Below are 17087 nucleotides of genomic sequence, written 5' to 3' on the forward strand. Positions count from 1 at the left end.
GGAAACAGTTTTCATTAAATGTGCATTGAAATTCAAGCAGGAACTTGTGCCATGGGCCCACTGATATAAGAAAACAGAATAACTTTGCCTCTACAATCATTAAATCTTTCGTATTGAGTACAAGTTAGCAAGAAGGCCACTGACAAGCAAAGCAGACTCTTGCAGGACATCCAACAAAAATGAGCAATGATGTGGCCAAGCTTTCTGTTTGAACTCCTACTTTTATCATCCTACTACTTTATGACAAAAGGTGAATAACACTCCAATACTCAGTGTGCATTGATGCAATGGGAGGAAAGGAGCACTTTCCTAAATGAATTCCTAAATAATGCCCCCCCTAAATGTTGGAGGTTTATTTTATTTCCCTAATCACAGGAGCAAATGCAATCCAAAACCACTGTAAATTGAAATACAGGAAGCTAGTAACAGTGGAAATAGAGTTAAACACATGGATATATTCAAATGTAATTTCCCCCCCCCAACTTTCTTTGCTTTAGCAACCTTAGAAATCAACTACAGTTGTGAAGCCAGCACTGTGTTACAAGGTTATGGTTCTGAAGATACACACACGCTCTCTACTCTTCATAGTTTACTGCTTCTCCCAAAGCGCTTTCTTCAAGCAATCTGGATTTATACCATTTAGTCCCAAGACACAACAGGTAGATGGCATACTAAAATGAATTCCCACTCCAGTTATTTTAAAAATAGAGCACTGGATTTAACTTTAACGAAATATTTTGCATTTAATTAAGATGCTCTGTAGCAAATAAACATGGAATGCAGAAGTCTTAAGCTTTATTTATCAAAGACAGGAAACCTTTACTGGCTACTAAGAACTATCTTCATGACCACAGCATCAATAATTCACAAAAACGCAGTCTGCTACATTCTATTATATATTCTTTACTGTAACCCATGTACAAAATCTATATAGCTGGTCTCTGAGCCACATTTAAATAACCTGAGACAGCAAAGAAAATTCCATTACTTTCACAGAGAGGCTCAGTCTATAGTATCTTATGGAGTGAGGAATTCATTATCTTCACCCCTACCTTCTATATCATCTCTGTCCTGCTATGGCATTTTGATTTCAGTTACACACATTGTACTCTATGTTTTCTAATACAGCAGAGCTAAAATACATGAGCATACTCCTCACAACATTTAACAACGTGACATTAAAACTTCGACAATCCTTTTACTGTTGCAAAAAGCCTGCACTGTCACTTTGGATATCCTACACTCAAAAGTTGGAAAAAATGAGGTAAACTGCTCCCTAAAATCGTACTCCTGTAAGGGTTGTTATGAAGAACAAGAAAGATTTGATGATATCCGTGTACCTAAATACGGTATCTTTTAATATAAAGACTTCAGTTGAAACAAGTATGTGTCAACTAACACAGAAACCGATTCCCTAGGAAATGCTAAAAAAACCCAAGTGCAAATATTAACACTGGTTGTGCATTCCCACAAGTTTTGTGCTTTCATAGCTGTTTCTTAGATTTCAGTTATTTCCAAACTGGAGAGCCTTGCCTTATTATTCCTGAGGCTGAAAACTCACCGTGAGCCAATGCATTCTGGCTCACCTCCCAAGCCCATGGCATAACCCTCCTCACCACCCTTGGCTCAGCACTGGGAGACCGAGGGTTTACAAGCCTGAAGGAAGCAACCTCGCTGCACTCCAACAGTTCCCAAAGCATTTTTGTTCAGGAGCACTGTATTATTCTTTTAATACTCCCACCTGTTTATTGGAGCACCTCCGACACCTCAATCTTGCACAATGCTCTTACCCTGACACCTCTTCAGGTCAAACACTAACTTTCAGATATATTTCCCTTACCTCTACATACCTATAGCACCACGCAATAGTTTAAGGCCATCCCACCACAGCACTAATTGCCAGGAGCTGCAACTATGCAAGACTTAAGCCTCTGACTCATGAGTTGGGATTACTTATCTGAGAAGGAGCACAGTGACTTTTGAACGGAGCTGCTGCCTGCGCCACCCGTCTTTGACGTTTCTACCTTTTCGCCAGGTACAGCTCAGCTGCTCACAGAGCAGGGAATAATTGCTGAAGCACACAAACCAGAACAGTCAATTTCAAAAAGAAATGGCACCAGTTAAATTTTCTTTAAATGTATCAGGCTGTAATTTCTGAAAATACCGTTATCACTGTATAAGCATATAATGAAACAAGACTAACTCTAAACTGTAATCAAACTGCAAAGCTCACCTAAAATTTCACACTTCTAGGTTTGCACAGCTGATTAGCTATACCCATTACAACATAATAAAAAAGGTATTCCCAACCTAAGGATCTTAAAACAAAAGTACACATAAATTCTGCTGAAGGCTACTGTCTAGATGCTCTAGAAGAATTAAATGGTTTGCTAAACTGGAATTAATCTTTTGGAGACTAATATTAGGAAGGCTAGATGAAAAAAAAAATTCTAAGCAGATCACTCAAAAACTTTGATACCTATAAGGCTTGGCCCCGGAACTAGTCCCACTACTGATTTAATTCAACCACTTAACTTTTTCTTTTGTTTGGGGGTTTTTTGTTTTGTGGTTTGTTTGGTTTTGTTGTTTGTTGGGATTTTTTTCATTCTTTCCTTCCTTTTGCATTCTCTTCCACCTATTTATTGTAATTTTATTTACGTTTCACACTAAGTAAAAGCTATTTAATCTCCAGGTTTTACAAAGAACTTCATGTTTTCAAAGATCAACAGCATTAAGTGACTAGTTTTGCTACAATTCTTTGATATACCTTACAAGCCATTAAACGTGAAATATGTGGCACTGATAGAGCATTTTCCTTATGTCACTTACAAACAATCACAACTATATCCAGAAAACAGGCTGATAAAAAGAGACTCAAGTATTATCCCTATAATGCCAACAGAGGAGAACAAAGAAAAAGTGGAACCATCTCAACAAACAGCAGGTGCCTGTATATGAAATCCTATTACAGCAGACAAAGTAAAAGCCATTTTCACACTGTTCTTCAAAGATCCCTGGAAATCTGAATGCAGTCTCTCCCACAGAGCACCAGAGCCAGAGTCTGAGAGGATTACATGGGAGCTGGAATGGATAAGGCCTTGCAAGTATGCAAGCACACTAACTGGATGCATCGTTTGTCCCCATCCAGAAGAATCAGTATAGCTCTGGCAGTGATCTGAGAGTCTGACAGAAAGGGGATAAGAGGACACAAAGGCAGGATGGAGAACAAGAACAGCAGAGAGGTCCCGATACAAAAGTGATTAGTACCAACAAACTAGTCTAATATTCCTAAAAAGAACCAACTGCAGATGAATGCATCTGTCCCCAGTATACGACTATGTTATCAGTCAGCATTATATGAAGATGACTCAGCAGGCTGCAGGATTTCTCTAAAAATATATACTTACATTAATATGCTCAGGCACTGTAGAAGAGCCAACCAAGTTATTAAGTAAGACTGAGCTTCTCTTAAAGATATGCAATATCTCATAAACCCTGAAGGACTCTGTGCAGAAGTCAAGCGAAGAAGTGTCACAGTCTGTGTTACCCAGGAGACCACACATCCTGCTTGGATATTCCTCTTTAATTCTCTGGAAATATTTCATGTTTCTTTGAGTTACTTCAACAGATTTAAAGAAGAAAGGCAGTATTTTCTTTTGATTTGAAAATCAAGACAATTGGGACTTCTGAAGTTACAGGTCTTGTGAATCATAAATAGGCAGAAATCCTACTTGGGTAAGTACACTGTAACCTCTATTTTTCCCCCAGGCCCAGAGAAGTGGAGAAAACACATACCAATTTTGTAATTGCTCCAAACACTGAGCTTTATTACAGTGTGAATCTGTACGCACTTAAGCATCTGCTTTCAAAGAAGTGGCAAATTCACAGCCTCACAGAGACACTGCTTTCCTGATGAGTCTCTCCTGCCTTCTCTCAATTATCCATTTTCAGCTAGATTCATTAAATATTCTAATGAAATACTAAGTGATAACTGCCAAATGGAAGAAGACAGTCATTTCATGAAAGCAATCTATTACTAGAAAAGAATTTTTCCAGCATCTTTTCAGAAAGAAGAAAACCTCAGTGTTCTTCGTTTCTCACCATTTTTATATTGGCAGTCTGACTTTTAAATCAGACTCATCAATTCTTTTCTTCCATTCCTGTCACTCAAAGATGGGCTGACTTGAGTCTACCAGGATTAAAGATCTGTTGCTCCACAAAATCTATATATTATCAAGCCAATATTTAAACCTGCACTGTTTTACACCTTGTTTTCCTCTTGTGCATGCTCCTTTAATGAACTCTTAGCACATTCAATGTTCAGGCCCCAGTAACAGTCAATATAAAGCTAAGATGATTAAAAAAATATATAGCAATCACCAGGATTAACAGCACCAGATGTTCTGAAACAGCAGACCACAGATAACTAGTTCAGAGCTTAAAAATCAAATTTCCTAGCCAAAGCCTTTATCATTACAAACCCAGGGACTAAATCCCTCCTCCCTTCTCCCAGTAAATACTACTTTAAATTGTGAACAATAAAGTTTAGCACAGAGAAAGTTTTTCCTGTGCACTTCTGATCCATTGAAGTGCTCATTAAACTTGCCTTGTGCTCTCCAGGAACTTGACAACATAGTACAAAAAGAAGTAATTTATTACAGAAACAGATGTTTGCATTTAATTATAGGCAAAACCATTAAGTATCAGTAAATTTTATCTATTTTAAAGTAACAAATGTTAACCTAAGAAACAGGAACGGTACTTATGCACATTTAGAAAACTACTAACTTTCTCACAACTTTCCTAAACTCCCATCAGAAAATTCAGTCCTGAAACCAGGTCATATGTACTTGTTCAGCTTATCCTGCTATCTTATTTGGCATGATCTGAGCTTCTATGGAGTAAAAGACATTTTGCCCAGACTCTGCAAATCAAGAGGTTTTAATGATGATCAAACAGCACACTTGCATACTTTGTTTTCTGCCAACATAACTAGTTAACGGGGGCAAATTGCTTTTGTAGTCTTTCTGGTGAAAGATTTCTTGCTAGTCAACTTTTCCCCCCTCAAAAAAGCATGCTTACCAATTAACAGTTAGCTACTTCACAAGTAGCAGAAGTATCTAGCACTGGATCAAGGACAACCATTAATGCGACCACTTAAGTGCATCACTTCAGCTGATGCTAATGGTAGAAACTGACCTGCTGCTGCATCTTAGAAAATTAAAAAAATAAAAATAAAAGGGAAAGGAGAAGCAGCTTCCTGGTCTATGATGTTATTCAGCATCCTATTTGCCTTTACCTTTGATGCAGTCCTTCTATAGCAAGCAGGCTCCCTACGTGATTGCAGTACCACCAGAGAACAACTGGTTACGCAGGAAAAAATGTCAGCAATTCCAGTACATGCCACACCGGCACTTAACTGCCTACCAATAAACCAGCATAGCATAAAGAAGTCTTGTGCTGTTGGAGTTTGTTTTTGAAGTAACAGATAACTGCACTGCTTGGAAAAGTAGGCGTATTAATGTCTACCTTATGGCCAAATGCCAATTTGGATAGTAACTTTTTGGCTACGTAGGTTCCCTGCAGTTCACCATTTCATGACACGCACGCTTTTAGTTATAAGCTACTGCTGTTTTCTCCCCCAACAGACATTTGTCATATTTAGCTCTGCACACAGTTACATTTTACAAATGAATAGTGGTTCCCTTTCTTCTAGTACCACAAAGCTTCCAAGATAGAGGCAAAAAATAGAAATATTTAATGAGAATTTAAAGAAATATTTGAAGAGAAATTCTGGTCCGTTCTACGGTGAAGAGCAGGAAATAACATAGTTCACATTAGACTATGGCCCAGCAGCGCTGGGAACGGTGGAAGGAAGACAGACAGAGTAACAGATGACAAACAATGCTTGCTAAATGGAGTTCCTCCTCTCCTCCTCAAAATTCAAGTAATAAAATTAGCTAAGTTTAAGTTTAAGTTAACATTGGTTCCTTTATTCCAAATTAACCCTCACTTCATAATAAAAAAGAAAAATAGAAAATTGCTGTGAATGTCCAACCAAAGACTAATAATCTTTGGTTCAGTTTCTCCTGCTGCTGAAATGCAACAAGTTTAGAACTACATCCAAATAAGAAACATCCAAGATCCTTAGGTTTAACGTTCCTTATTATGAACACTATTAAAGTGGATTTTTGCATGGAAAGGGTAATTTCCTGAAATAATTGGAAGGTGCCAGATCTTATTTATATCAATAGTCTGTTCAATGCTCTATGCAAAATAGATCCTAGATGAGCTTTGACATAAGGGCATCCTTTTGGAATGGTGGTATATTTGGCACCAGCTTGCTTAGTCTCAGCAGAATAATAAAGGATAGGAAAGAACTCAAACCAAGGAAACTTTATAACACTCACCCTCTACAAAACTGGGTGAACACTGAGGACTTACAACAATCTTATCTTTTACATCAAGAATTCAGATTCAAGTTATATCGAAGTACATTCTATCACCTTTGTTCTTTGTTAAATCAAGTAAAAATTACAATTTCTTTTTTAAAAGACAACTATATTTGTGCCTATATTCCTTCACAGATAGTTTCTGCATTATCAGATTGATTTTTAGTACAAATTTCAAGAACAGGATAAAGAACTAGTTGTACCGGGTTTATGCACAGAGGGCTTTAGAAGTGAACATCACATTACAAGAATAATTAGCAAGAGCTCAGGGGAGAGGGCAGAGGGTTTCCGTATCAGAGAAACAGAAGTCTGGAAGCTGGCAGAAATTCAGCAAAAGTCAAAACCTTTTAGGCATACTGGTCAGGCTTAATGTTAAAATATCACTTAATATCTTAAACTATACTGACTCCTGAAAGGGTGCTTCTTGCATCTGAAAGAGATGCCTGCAATGTATGCTAAGTCACAGTGTAATTATTAACCAGTCTGAGGCAAAGGTTGCATGTTCATAAACTAGTATGCATTAAAATAGCAAAACTGCAGCTGAAACACTATCCCACCTCTTCATACAACTCTGGTACTTTTACAGTTGGTTAAATTTGATAAGATGCTCACACCAAGACTGAAACTTTTCTGTAGTATTATTAAGACACATAAAAACCATGCTTTACTAGAAAAATAGACAAGCTTTTTACAGTAGAGAACAACAAAAAATATTATGAAGAAAATGTGTAATAGAACTTAATATGCAAGGTGAGGTACATTCCAGTCTTATGGGAAAGAGAAGACTGACTTCCTCTGGACCAGTGGCCTCAAAATAAGAAGTGTCCAGGGAACACCTCCAAAATAAGTAGTATACCAAATTAGTTACTTTGATAAAAAAAAAAAAACACAACAACAAAACAACACACCAAAGCATACACACACTTTTGTGAGAAATGAAGCTACAAAGAACAAACAGCATGCTGGAAAAGACTTTTGTAAATTTGCCCCAGAGAACATGCTCCAAAAACAAGACCATTTTCTTGAAAGATACCACTTTCTCCAGGCTGTCATACAGCCAATCTCTTAAATAAATTCATCAGATGTTGAGGAAGACTATACAGAGATGGGACAAAGATTAACGTCTGTACAAACAAACCAGTCCAATGCTCAAGGCGGGGAGTTAACTAGTCAAAATCTCCTTTAAAGTGTAGATGGCTCCATACACCATTTTGGTTGCAAAATGCTTAACAGAAGTCTACCTCCATATTACCGTTGGCTTTTCTTTTATTTTGCATATTATTAAGGCTTGCAATTTATTGTATAGTGTAATAGTTAAGACAAAGTGTCTTGTTTAATTTATTATAAATAGCCATTAAGATTAATGGAATAACAATAAAATAATCTGAACCTTATGTCAGCTTATCTGTGCACCGGAAATAATATATAGGTGGTTTTGCTTCTTTGCTGATATCGAACACTATTTTTCAAGTTCTATGAGAACATCCAAAGCAAACCTAACTGAAAGTCAGCAGAGAGGAGGAATGTCCAGAAAGATCCCATAATCTGAGCAAAATCCTTTCTAAACAATATTAGAGAAACATTTCAAACCATACTATTTAAAGGGTGATTTCCTGAGAAACATGTTGGTCTAGGAATTTTCAGACTTGTTGAATCCCATTATCCATTACTCCATAGTTGTTCATTTGCTGCACACAAAACAAAGTGGCCATGCCATGTCACAAAGTCAAATTTAACTGGTTTAACATACTGGAATCTTAAGAAATTTGGCAGTATCCTGTTAAAAAAAATAAATCTTTGAGCTACTAGCTGACGCTGAATGCCTTGAGAAGGGTTATTTGCCAGACACTGATGTATGCAGCTTGTTTCAGCTGCATGCTTTGGCTGATAAACAAGGCTCACAAGAGTCAAAGTTCTTAAAGTAACATTTCTATATGTGAGCAGGATTTTTTTAATCAGGCATAGTAACACTTCCTAAAAGTATACCCATAATTGTAAACCAATAATTGATTTCAAATTAACAGTTGAAAAAGGCATTTTCACTTGAAATGTGTAACTAGAAAGAATTTCAAGAGACTGTATCAAGAAATAATATTACTGTCAGGAAAGCATACATGAACTTTTTCTAACAAATTTGCCATTAAAAAAAAAAATACGCAATGCTTCGAGATTACCTCTAACTTAAATTTTTCCCTCTGGACTTTGAGGCAAGTGTACTAACTTAAAACCTCATCTTCCACATCAACATCATTCTTCATTTGTGAACCCATATGGAATTCCCCTTTTTGAAAGTTGAGATGTTACAGATTTATTTCACGATTGTAGGGATTTTCCCAAAGACGTGCACGTGCTCATCAGAAGACATGAAACCCAGGGTGGGAAGGTGGGTGGGCACTGAGCCAGATCCTACTGTTCAGCACAATTTCATGCCTTTGTATTATTTGATCTCATGGTCAGCAAATCTAACCACAATGTTTAATGCCAATAGGAGAAGCCTTGTTCTGTAAAGCTAATGCAGTGGTTAAAAAAAAATAGAATAAAGATATGGATACAGATAATGTCAGTATAACATTGTCATTATACAACTGGCCTATGTTCACACCTTTCTGAGATGGTTTGTGGGCTGCATAGCTTCATGTGCAAACATGCCACAATGACCCATTTTTCTCAAATTATAATACAGAATACAGAATGCAGGTGCTCCTCAGTCCTTAAGCTGACACTATGCACTATTCATCCCATTCTACATTCTTAACCTTCTATTAAAAGCACCTTTATTGCTCTGTGTTCAGACAGAGTTTTCTGGGTTTACAATCACACACTTCCATTGCTCGCAAAACCTGACACATTAAAAAACCCACACCAACAAAACACTCAGTTTGAGAATGAAATCCAGCTTCATCAGACTGAGCATGCAAGACCAGTGTAAGTCATTCATCTAAAAACTGGAAAGCAGGACAGTCAAGATGAAGTAGCAGCAAATGGGTCACTGAAACTGCTTATTCAATTCACAAGTCTCTAGTGATCTCAATTATCCACTATCCACCCTTATAGACACAAGATGTTCGTCCACCTATTGCATTTCAGACCATACAAACCCAACTTTTAGACAAAAACAACCCTACTTATTTGTACTTCAGATCAATATAAACAGCCAGTGTATACTCAAATTAACATGAAGAGACACTTAAGAGCCACCAGCATTCAAAAATTATAAAGATGTGCCCTCCCTAGATTCAAAACACAAGGAACCCTCATCTTGCACATGGATAAACACCTTCAATTGCACTCAAGTGCAGTGACAACAGAAACTATCTCCTAATCAACAGAGAAAGACTTCTGCTCTTTTTAGGGGCTAATTAGCAAAAGCAAGCCTGTATGTGCACAAGCATGTTAGGTACAACACATTCGCAGCTTATTTTATGACTCACTTCAACTGCTTCCAATGCAGCCTTATAATTGATCTATATTTGTGAGGAAGAGCAGAAGGGAACGTTATTTATTCACTGAATTTATGACCAGCTTTAGAAAAAAAAAAACAGGCTATTATTTGTTCCTTTAATTTATTAATGCTACATAATTTTGAGACTGTTGTCTTTAAAGCCAACAGAGGATGCAACTGAGGAACTGTTTCTTGATATTTTACTTTCAAATCCTGCCCCAAAACCACTTTTAAGCAAAAGTTATTATAATCACATTATAATCTCCCCCAGGCAAATGTCATATTAAAACAAAATATGAAGTTCAGACATATGCTACATATGCTCCAAACAGCTAATTGCTTGGCACTGCCTTTGTACTAGTCTGTCTCCACGTGAGGAAGCATCAGAAGACCAAAAAATCCCAGAAAACCAAAAAGAACCTGTTTTCTTCATTCAATATAAAAACATAAATATCCATTTGCTCAAGAAGTGTCAGTTTTCCCCACAAAACCAGTTGCTGGCAGATAACCCACTTTCATAGTTTGAAATGTTCTCCACCTATACCCGCAGGTATCTACAGTCCTGGATAGCACTGCTAATTTTTCTTTTTCTTTGTTTTTTCACTTATGTTCACAAGTAATGAGTTAGTGTAAACTTAGCCCAGCACTTAGAAACACTCCAAAAATAGCAGAGTAACGAAGGATAAAGGTTGAATTTTGGAGGGATTTTTTGGTTTTGAGGTTGCGATGGACTGGAGATTGACCCTGGCTTCAGAGCAAAACCACTGAGGTTTATATGGTCCAGCTCATACTCCACAGTTAAGAAGAAATCGAACTAATCTAAGTGCTACCAGCAACACTCACTGCTCAAACAGCCGCTGCCTAACAACCATCAGCTCAGTCTCAAAAGGTGACATACTTTTCTATCCGCAGTGAGAAAGGGAAAAAGCTTGCCTTTCTTTCTCATACACTTCACACAATTTAGCACTAAAGCAGAGAGAAACCTTTAGTTACTTCAGCATGCAGGATTTCATGTTCCTCTAGAAACCTTTATGTTCAATGCTCGGATGATGTTGAGAACCAGGTCCTACAACCTTTGTACAGCAGGGTAAACCAACATCTCCAGTTCAGGCAGCTGAATTTCAGGACTATCTACACTCAGGATAACAAGTATTGTTACCCAAAGGCTCTATGGCAGCTTATTTTTCTTCCCAAATAATGCTAGTTGCAAAACATTCTTGACAGTGAAAAAAACCTTTTTTTTTCAAACAAGCTTTGATCTTGCAGTCCTGACAGAAATAGGAAAAATATTTAACAAAACTACTTTTACTTCAGTGACTAAACTATGTAATACAACACCAAAGCTCAGTAAACATTTTGAATAACTTTGAAGATCAGAGCACCTGTTTTAAACAGTTGTTGGCATTTGTCCCTGGGACGCTCATCATCTGAATTAATCTCTGCTCATTGCATAGACAACAACAGGAGACTATTCAGTATGTTTCTATTTTTGAGCAAAGTTGTATGCAGTTTTTCTTGAAGTACTGACCATGGCAGGTAGAATAAGGTAAGTTTTAGAGAACAGCCTCTTTAAACAATCTTTGCAGACATCATATCAACATTATTAAAAAACTGGGAGTGGGAAATACCCTGTTAAAGTCAATGACAGAAAAATCTACCAGGTGACGCACCAAAAACATGGGGAACTGTATTACTCCAGGACTATTTACCATGACCCTGCCAAGCACTGCCTTTGGCCATGTCAGGAATCCAGTTGGTAACTTTTTATCAAAACCTCTAATTATTCAATCTAAAGAACTCAGGTTAGATCATACACAGAAACACAGTGCTAATGAAAGAAGATTCTGTTGCAAAGAAATTTAAAGTAGAATGTAACTATTTTGATAACTTAAGGTAAAAAAACCTGAAGCTATTATTCACCTAGAAAGCTGTAACCACTTCAGCAAATCCGAATGGAGACGAACTGACACAACCTCAGAAGAGTAGTTACCACTCTACACTAATCCAATTAGGTGTGTTTCCTAATTTTACTCAAATGAAAACTGTAACACTTCCACCAACTCCTGCAAAGAAAACAGCAATAACAGGAGACTGAAAATCAGCACCATAAATTGTAAGATTCCCATATAATAAGAGGTTTGGGTTGGTTTTGTCTTTTTTTTAATTAAATTTTGGGAAAAGGTTTAAAAAACTATTTAAACATTCTAAACTATCTGCTATCCATTGACCAAAAGCCCTTGCATTTTACTATGCCATTTCACAATTCAATTCCTTTCATCATGACGTATTGACCGAGAAGCATGATGAAAAATGGAAGTGAACCAATGCTCTCCTATGGACTAAAAGACAAACTCAGATGTACATGTTTTAAGAATGAAGGATTTAAACATTACATCTACCATCTATCAAAAGCTTAAATAGAAACAAAAGATACTAGTTTATATTGTGCACCATGAAAAAAAAAAATCAAGCTGTATTTTGTTAAAAGCAACAAGTACAGCTCTAAGCTATTTACTAACTACATTTTCTTCACCTCCTTTCAATATCCAAAAGATGGACTAATAGGTTCTCCTCTTTGACACTCCACTACAGAAGCAGGGAGTGGGGAAGCAGTGCCTTCTTTCATTTGACTGGGATTTAAAAATATTTCACAAATCTCCACAAATTTTTACAGAATAAGCAAATTAATTTTAATATAAATAACATGCAATCAACAAAGCAGTCATGGTTTTGTGCTTAAGCACTGTATCCAAACCCTAAGTGTCTATCGTGTTTTTAAGTACTGTACTTTATCTCAATGTGAAAGGGTTAGAAAGTTCACCCTTCCCACGTGGAATTCAGGAAAGGCAGAGGAGGACGACAATCAAGTCATTCTGCGCAGATGTTGTACTGAGTCAATTAGATATTAGGGTAAGAGTTAATCACATCCGAATGAAAAGCAGCAACTTAAAACCATATGGACCATGAGAGAAGACAGAGTCCGATACAGCTTCTCTACAATCTGGTTCTGGTTTTGGAACAAACAGAACAGAAACAGACCAACCTGCCCAACATAAAACACTCACAATATCATCTGAAGCAATGAAACAGAAGAGTCTTTGAGAAACATTTAGACATGAGATAAAAATTTGTACTCAACTGGAAACAAATACATATATAAAAGCCCAAATTAATTACTGATTAATACTTGATATCAGAACTAGAGCAACCAATGCTACTGTCAGACCTCTGAAGGAACATCTATAAAAATCTCAAAGGAATAAAATTATCTGTCATCATCTTTATCTGGGCTGAAAGACAGCATTCAAACTTAATAATTAGTAAAATTATCATCAAAGAGTATACTTTATTCATGAAGAGAGATACTTATTTAATTAGAATTACGGAAAATAAATTACTCTTTACAAAGACTAAAAGAACAAAGAATAGTTGACACTGATTCTCCAAAGACAGGCTGATAACTGAAACAGAACAAAAAAACTTGATTATTTTATTTTTCATCCACTGTTTACAATATAGTTTTATAATCATTTGGTATGTAAGGTTTGGTACCTAAATGTCTACGGGACAGCAAGATCCTTGTTTCAGTACCTTGAAAAAACACAGTCCAAATCTGCAGCCACGTTTGCAATCAGTCAGCTCACCATTTCTAAAATTTGGCAGCAATCTGTTCTGTCCAAGTGTATGCTTAATTCCCACCTTACTCAGGGCAACTTTCAAAATACGCTGATAAATTAATATTTGCTAAGTATCAGTGGTACTTCACAGGCACAATTTAAAAAAAAAAAGAAAGAAAGAGAAAGAAAGAATCTCAGGCTTCCAACATTTTAGTGATTCCTTTCTGCTGCCAGGTGGAACGTCTGGTGGATTCAGAAGGGCAACAGCTTCCCACAGAACTTAGCACAGATGACTAAATGCTTTCAATGGCATAGTGAACTTCTACTTTAAGACTTCACTTTTAACTTTGCATTACAGTTCACTACCATATGACTACAGGCCAAATATTAGGAATTTGCATTAAGAACGAAAGCATACATAAACTCTTGGAAGCTACCAATGAACTGCTGCAGCAGAAATGGTATGGCATTTGACCTCAAGAGGCAGACTTGTATTTTTACAGCAGAATATTTCACTTAATTGTGAGCCACCTGGACTTATTAAAACGGGCTCAGAAATGATAAGTCTTGTAAAGTTCACACTATTGCTTAGAGAATTAATCAGCAGAAAGACTACTGCTTCAGCTCAGACCCATTATGAAGAGAGTCATTTGTTAACAGACAGAATTAACTTCTTTTTACGCTTACATTTTACAGTAACCAATTTCTTTACTGGGTACCTGAAATACTGTAATATTTCCTTTGGCTCCTGAAAATCTAACCAACGATAACACAACCACTCTAACAGTACTCTCAAGGTAGCACTAAGATATGGGACTTAGAAGCATGGCAAGGCAAGAGTTGGCAAATTTCAACCCCTCAATTTAAGGAGGAAAGCAGAATCTAGATCTTGTATAAACTACAGAAAGGACTCGAATATAAAAGTATCAACTTCCTCCAGTCACACTTTAATAGAAGGAGCTCAATCCCCTCAGACCAAGCTGGGCACATGTTGGCATCGCCTACTGGGTGAGGCTTCTCAAGAGGCTTAAGGGAAGGAATCCCTTGTTTCTGGATCTATGTAGGTCTCAAACACGTACTAAATGTCTGTCAACACAGGAGCACTTCCAGGCAGATGTGAAAGTACTTTTTCAGAGCTCTAGAAGGCTTTCATTAAAAAACATCATCAACTAAAGATTAAGTGAAACAGAGAAAAAACACAGCAACTGAAGGAAAAACATTAACTAGGCTTGGCTTAGACATAGCACTTCTCCTCCCCTAAGCCTTATTTACATCATCCATACGCATACTGGTGGCATTTAGTAATTTATTCTGCATACAGCTTATCAAAATTACTTCTTTATATAAAACCATATTATGTATAATCAAGCCAAATTTCCTTTTTTTCTTTTTTTTTTTTGAGAGTTCTGGGAAACAAACCCAGAATCTGATTTGCTCACCAGACAGACTGAACACATGCTATGAAAGGCTAACTTCCCGCTACACCTTTCTCCCCCATGCTCTTAACCTGACTTGTGTAGACCAATGTCAAAAGTCGTTTGGACTCCACAACTGACTCCCCGGATCCTTGAAAAGCCAATTATCTAAATTAGTAACAACTCCTGTCACTATTTTTAAAGCTGGCACATATTCCTAAGATAGACATTTAATACTCATTTCACGTAAGCCAACTTCATCTATACAGAGCCAAGAACAGAAAACGTTCATTGTTCTTTTCTCTTGCCCTACTGCAACAATTTAAGCTTTTTAAAGCTCTTTCAGGGTATGTTCTTCGAGGTCTTACTTTAAGAACCACTTACGCAACAGCAAAAGGAGCTCATGGTTTCTGTGGATAGAAGCAGCAACAGAGGCCCAGGGACAGCAGCCAGTCATAACTAGGAGCCAGAGGCAGCAGTTCTGCTCAGAATTTCCTAGACGCCAAGGGCTCCCACTTCCTACTGGCCATGCTGCCTTGCCAGTGCCTTCTCGTTACTGCTCCATCCCTTTGAAAGCCACCTACTTCAGCATCTCCTGCTGGCAGAATCTCCAACTCTACTTCCACCTGCCAACACTTTTTCCTTCCACCCCACTACCCTACCCAATTTGGTAAGAGTTGTTTGGTTGCCAAAAGACAAAAGCATCTACATCACACGAGCTTGTGTGAAACCCCAGACACATCACAGAACACCAGCAGTTTCTTGGTAAGTGCTAGCCTAGGCTACCACCAAATTCAGTCAAAGCTTTGGCTCACTTGGGTGACCTCTAAGTGTAGACAGTAGTGGGCAAGTCTTGAACAAAAGGGTGTTTGCACCCTGCAAGCTCAAACTGCAACCAGTGCATTATCTCCTGCTCAAGATGAAGACTTTCAGCGGTGAAGCAACGGCTAACATGTAATACAGCTGAATAAACCCCCAAATCTAGAAAAAGCCCCAGGATGATGGTTTTCGCATCCATTTAACAAATGAAGCCCTCCAGCAAAACGCATTGTAGCTGTTGATGGAATATCTGGTGAGGCCATCGAAATAATTCAAACCATCTACAAACCCTTCCCCTCCACCTCTCAGCCAGTTAACTGTGCAGACATGGGACTTACTAGGATTAAATGGAGATACAGAAATACCTTGTCCCCAATATCCATTTACCTTGTCCTGAGGGCCTGCCAGGCTGCGTCAATGTCTGCGTACAGGTTTTTCTCAGAGGGCTTGCCGGTGCTCACCCCGTAGCCAGAGTAGTCATAAGAGAAGACGTTGCAGTTGATGCGGGAGCCAAGGCCAATATAGAAGCTGCACATCTGGCCCAGGTCCACAGCATTACCATGGGAGAAGAGCAGCGTGTACCGGCCAGTGGGGGCACAACGTACAAACATGCAGCCCAGCCTGTTATCTCGAGCTGTGCGGGAGAAGAACACTTCCACGGCATCCAGTTCCCGCTGCGAATACTGCCAGTCGGCCCGCTCACTCAAGTGCAGACTGCAGGTGCCTGATCCCGTCGGGGTCCCTGCCCCAGCTGCCGCCCCAGCCTCCTGCTGCTGCTCAGGCTGCAGCACGGTATAGGTGGGCTCCGGGGGCAGGAAGGCCAGCTTGGCAGCGATGCGGCTGGGGCAAGGCGGGCAGCAGAACAGCCAGCAGAGCTCGCCCAGAGAGAAACCGTTCATTCTGGGGCCTTGTTCTGGCATCAGAGACACCGGAGAAAAACTAACCTATACTGGAAAGAAGTCAAACCGAACCGACCCAGAGCCCTCCTCCAACGCAACCTGCGCACCTTCCTGCAAGGCTACCAGCTGCCCTCCCAAAATGCAAACAATGGCAACCTTGGAGGAACTACAGTTCGGCAAAAATAGTGCAGCTCTTGAAAGCTTGAAAATGTGCTTGTAAAAACAAAACCCAACCCCACAAAATATAAATTGAGTCCAACCAACCCTTAAAAATCCCACAACTAACGCTACAGCAAACGCAACTCTCCAAAACACCACCCTAGATCCCCTCAAAGAACATACATCACACATACATGTATACACTTATAAAATGAATTCCCAGATCCTACGGCTCAGTGCAGCGCTCCAGAACTAAAAGCAGACACCCCCCGCGCCGCAGCCGG

At 38.5% G+C, this 17087-nt stretch overlaps 1 protein-coding gene across 1 annotated transcript in view; it reads right to left on the reverse strand.

Moving 5' to 3' along the window:
• ABHD17C (abhydrolase domain containing 17C) overlaps positions 1 to 16740 on the reverse strand; it is a 29857-nt gene extending 13117 nt beyond the window's left edge. Inside the window, exon 1 of the mRNA XM_009708053.1 lies at positions 16133 to 16740. Within this exon, the coding sequence (XP_009706355.1) occupies positions 16133 to 16665 (533 nt within the window). The 5' untranslated portion in view covers positions 16666 to 16740. The remainder of the gene's footprint in view (positions 1 to 16132) is intronic.
• Positions 16741 to 17087: the final 347 nt, after the last annotated feature.

This window comes from Cariama cristata, unplaced genomic scaffold (assembly GCF_000690535.1).
Source record: "Cariama cristata isolate BGI_N322 unplaced genomic scaffold, ASM69053v1 scaffold26819, whole genome shotgun sequence".
Classification (NCBI taxonomy): Eukaryota; Metazoa; Chordata; class Aves; order Cariamiformes; family Cariamidae; genus Cariama; species Cariama cristata.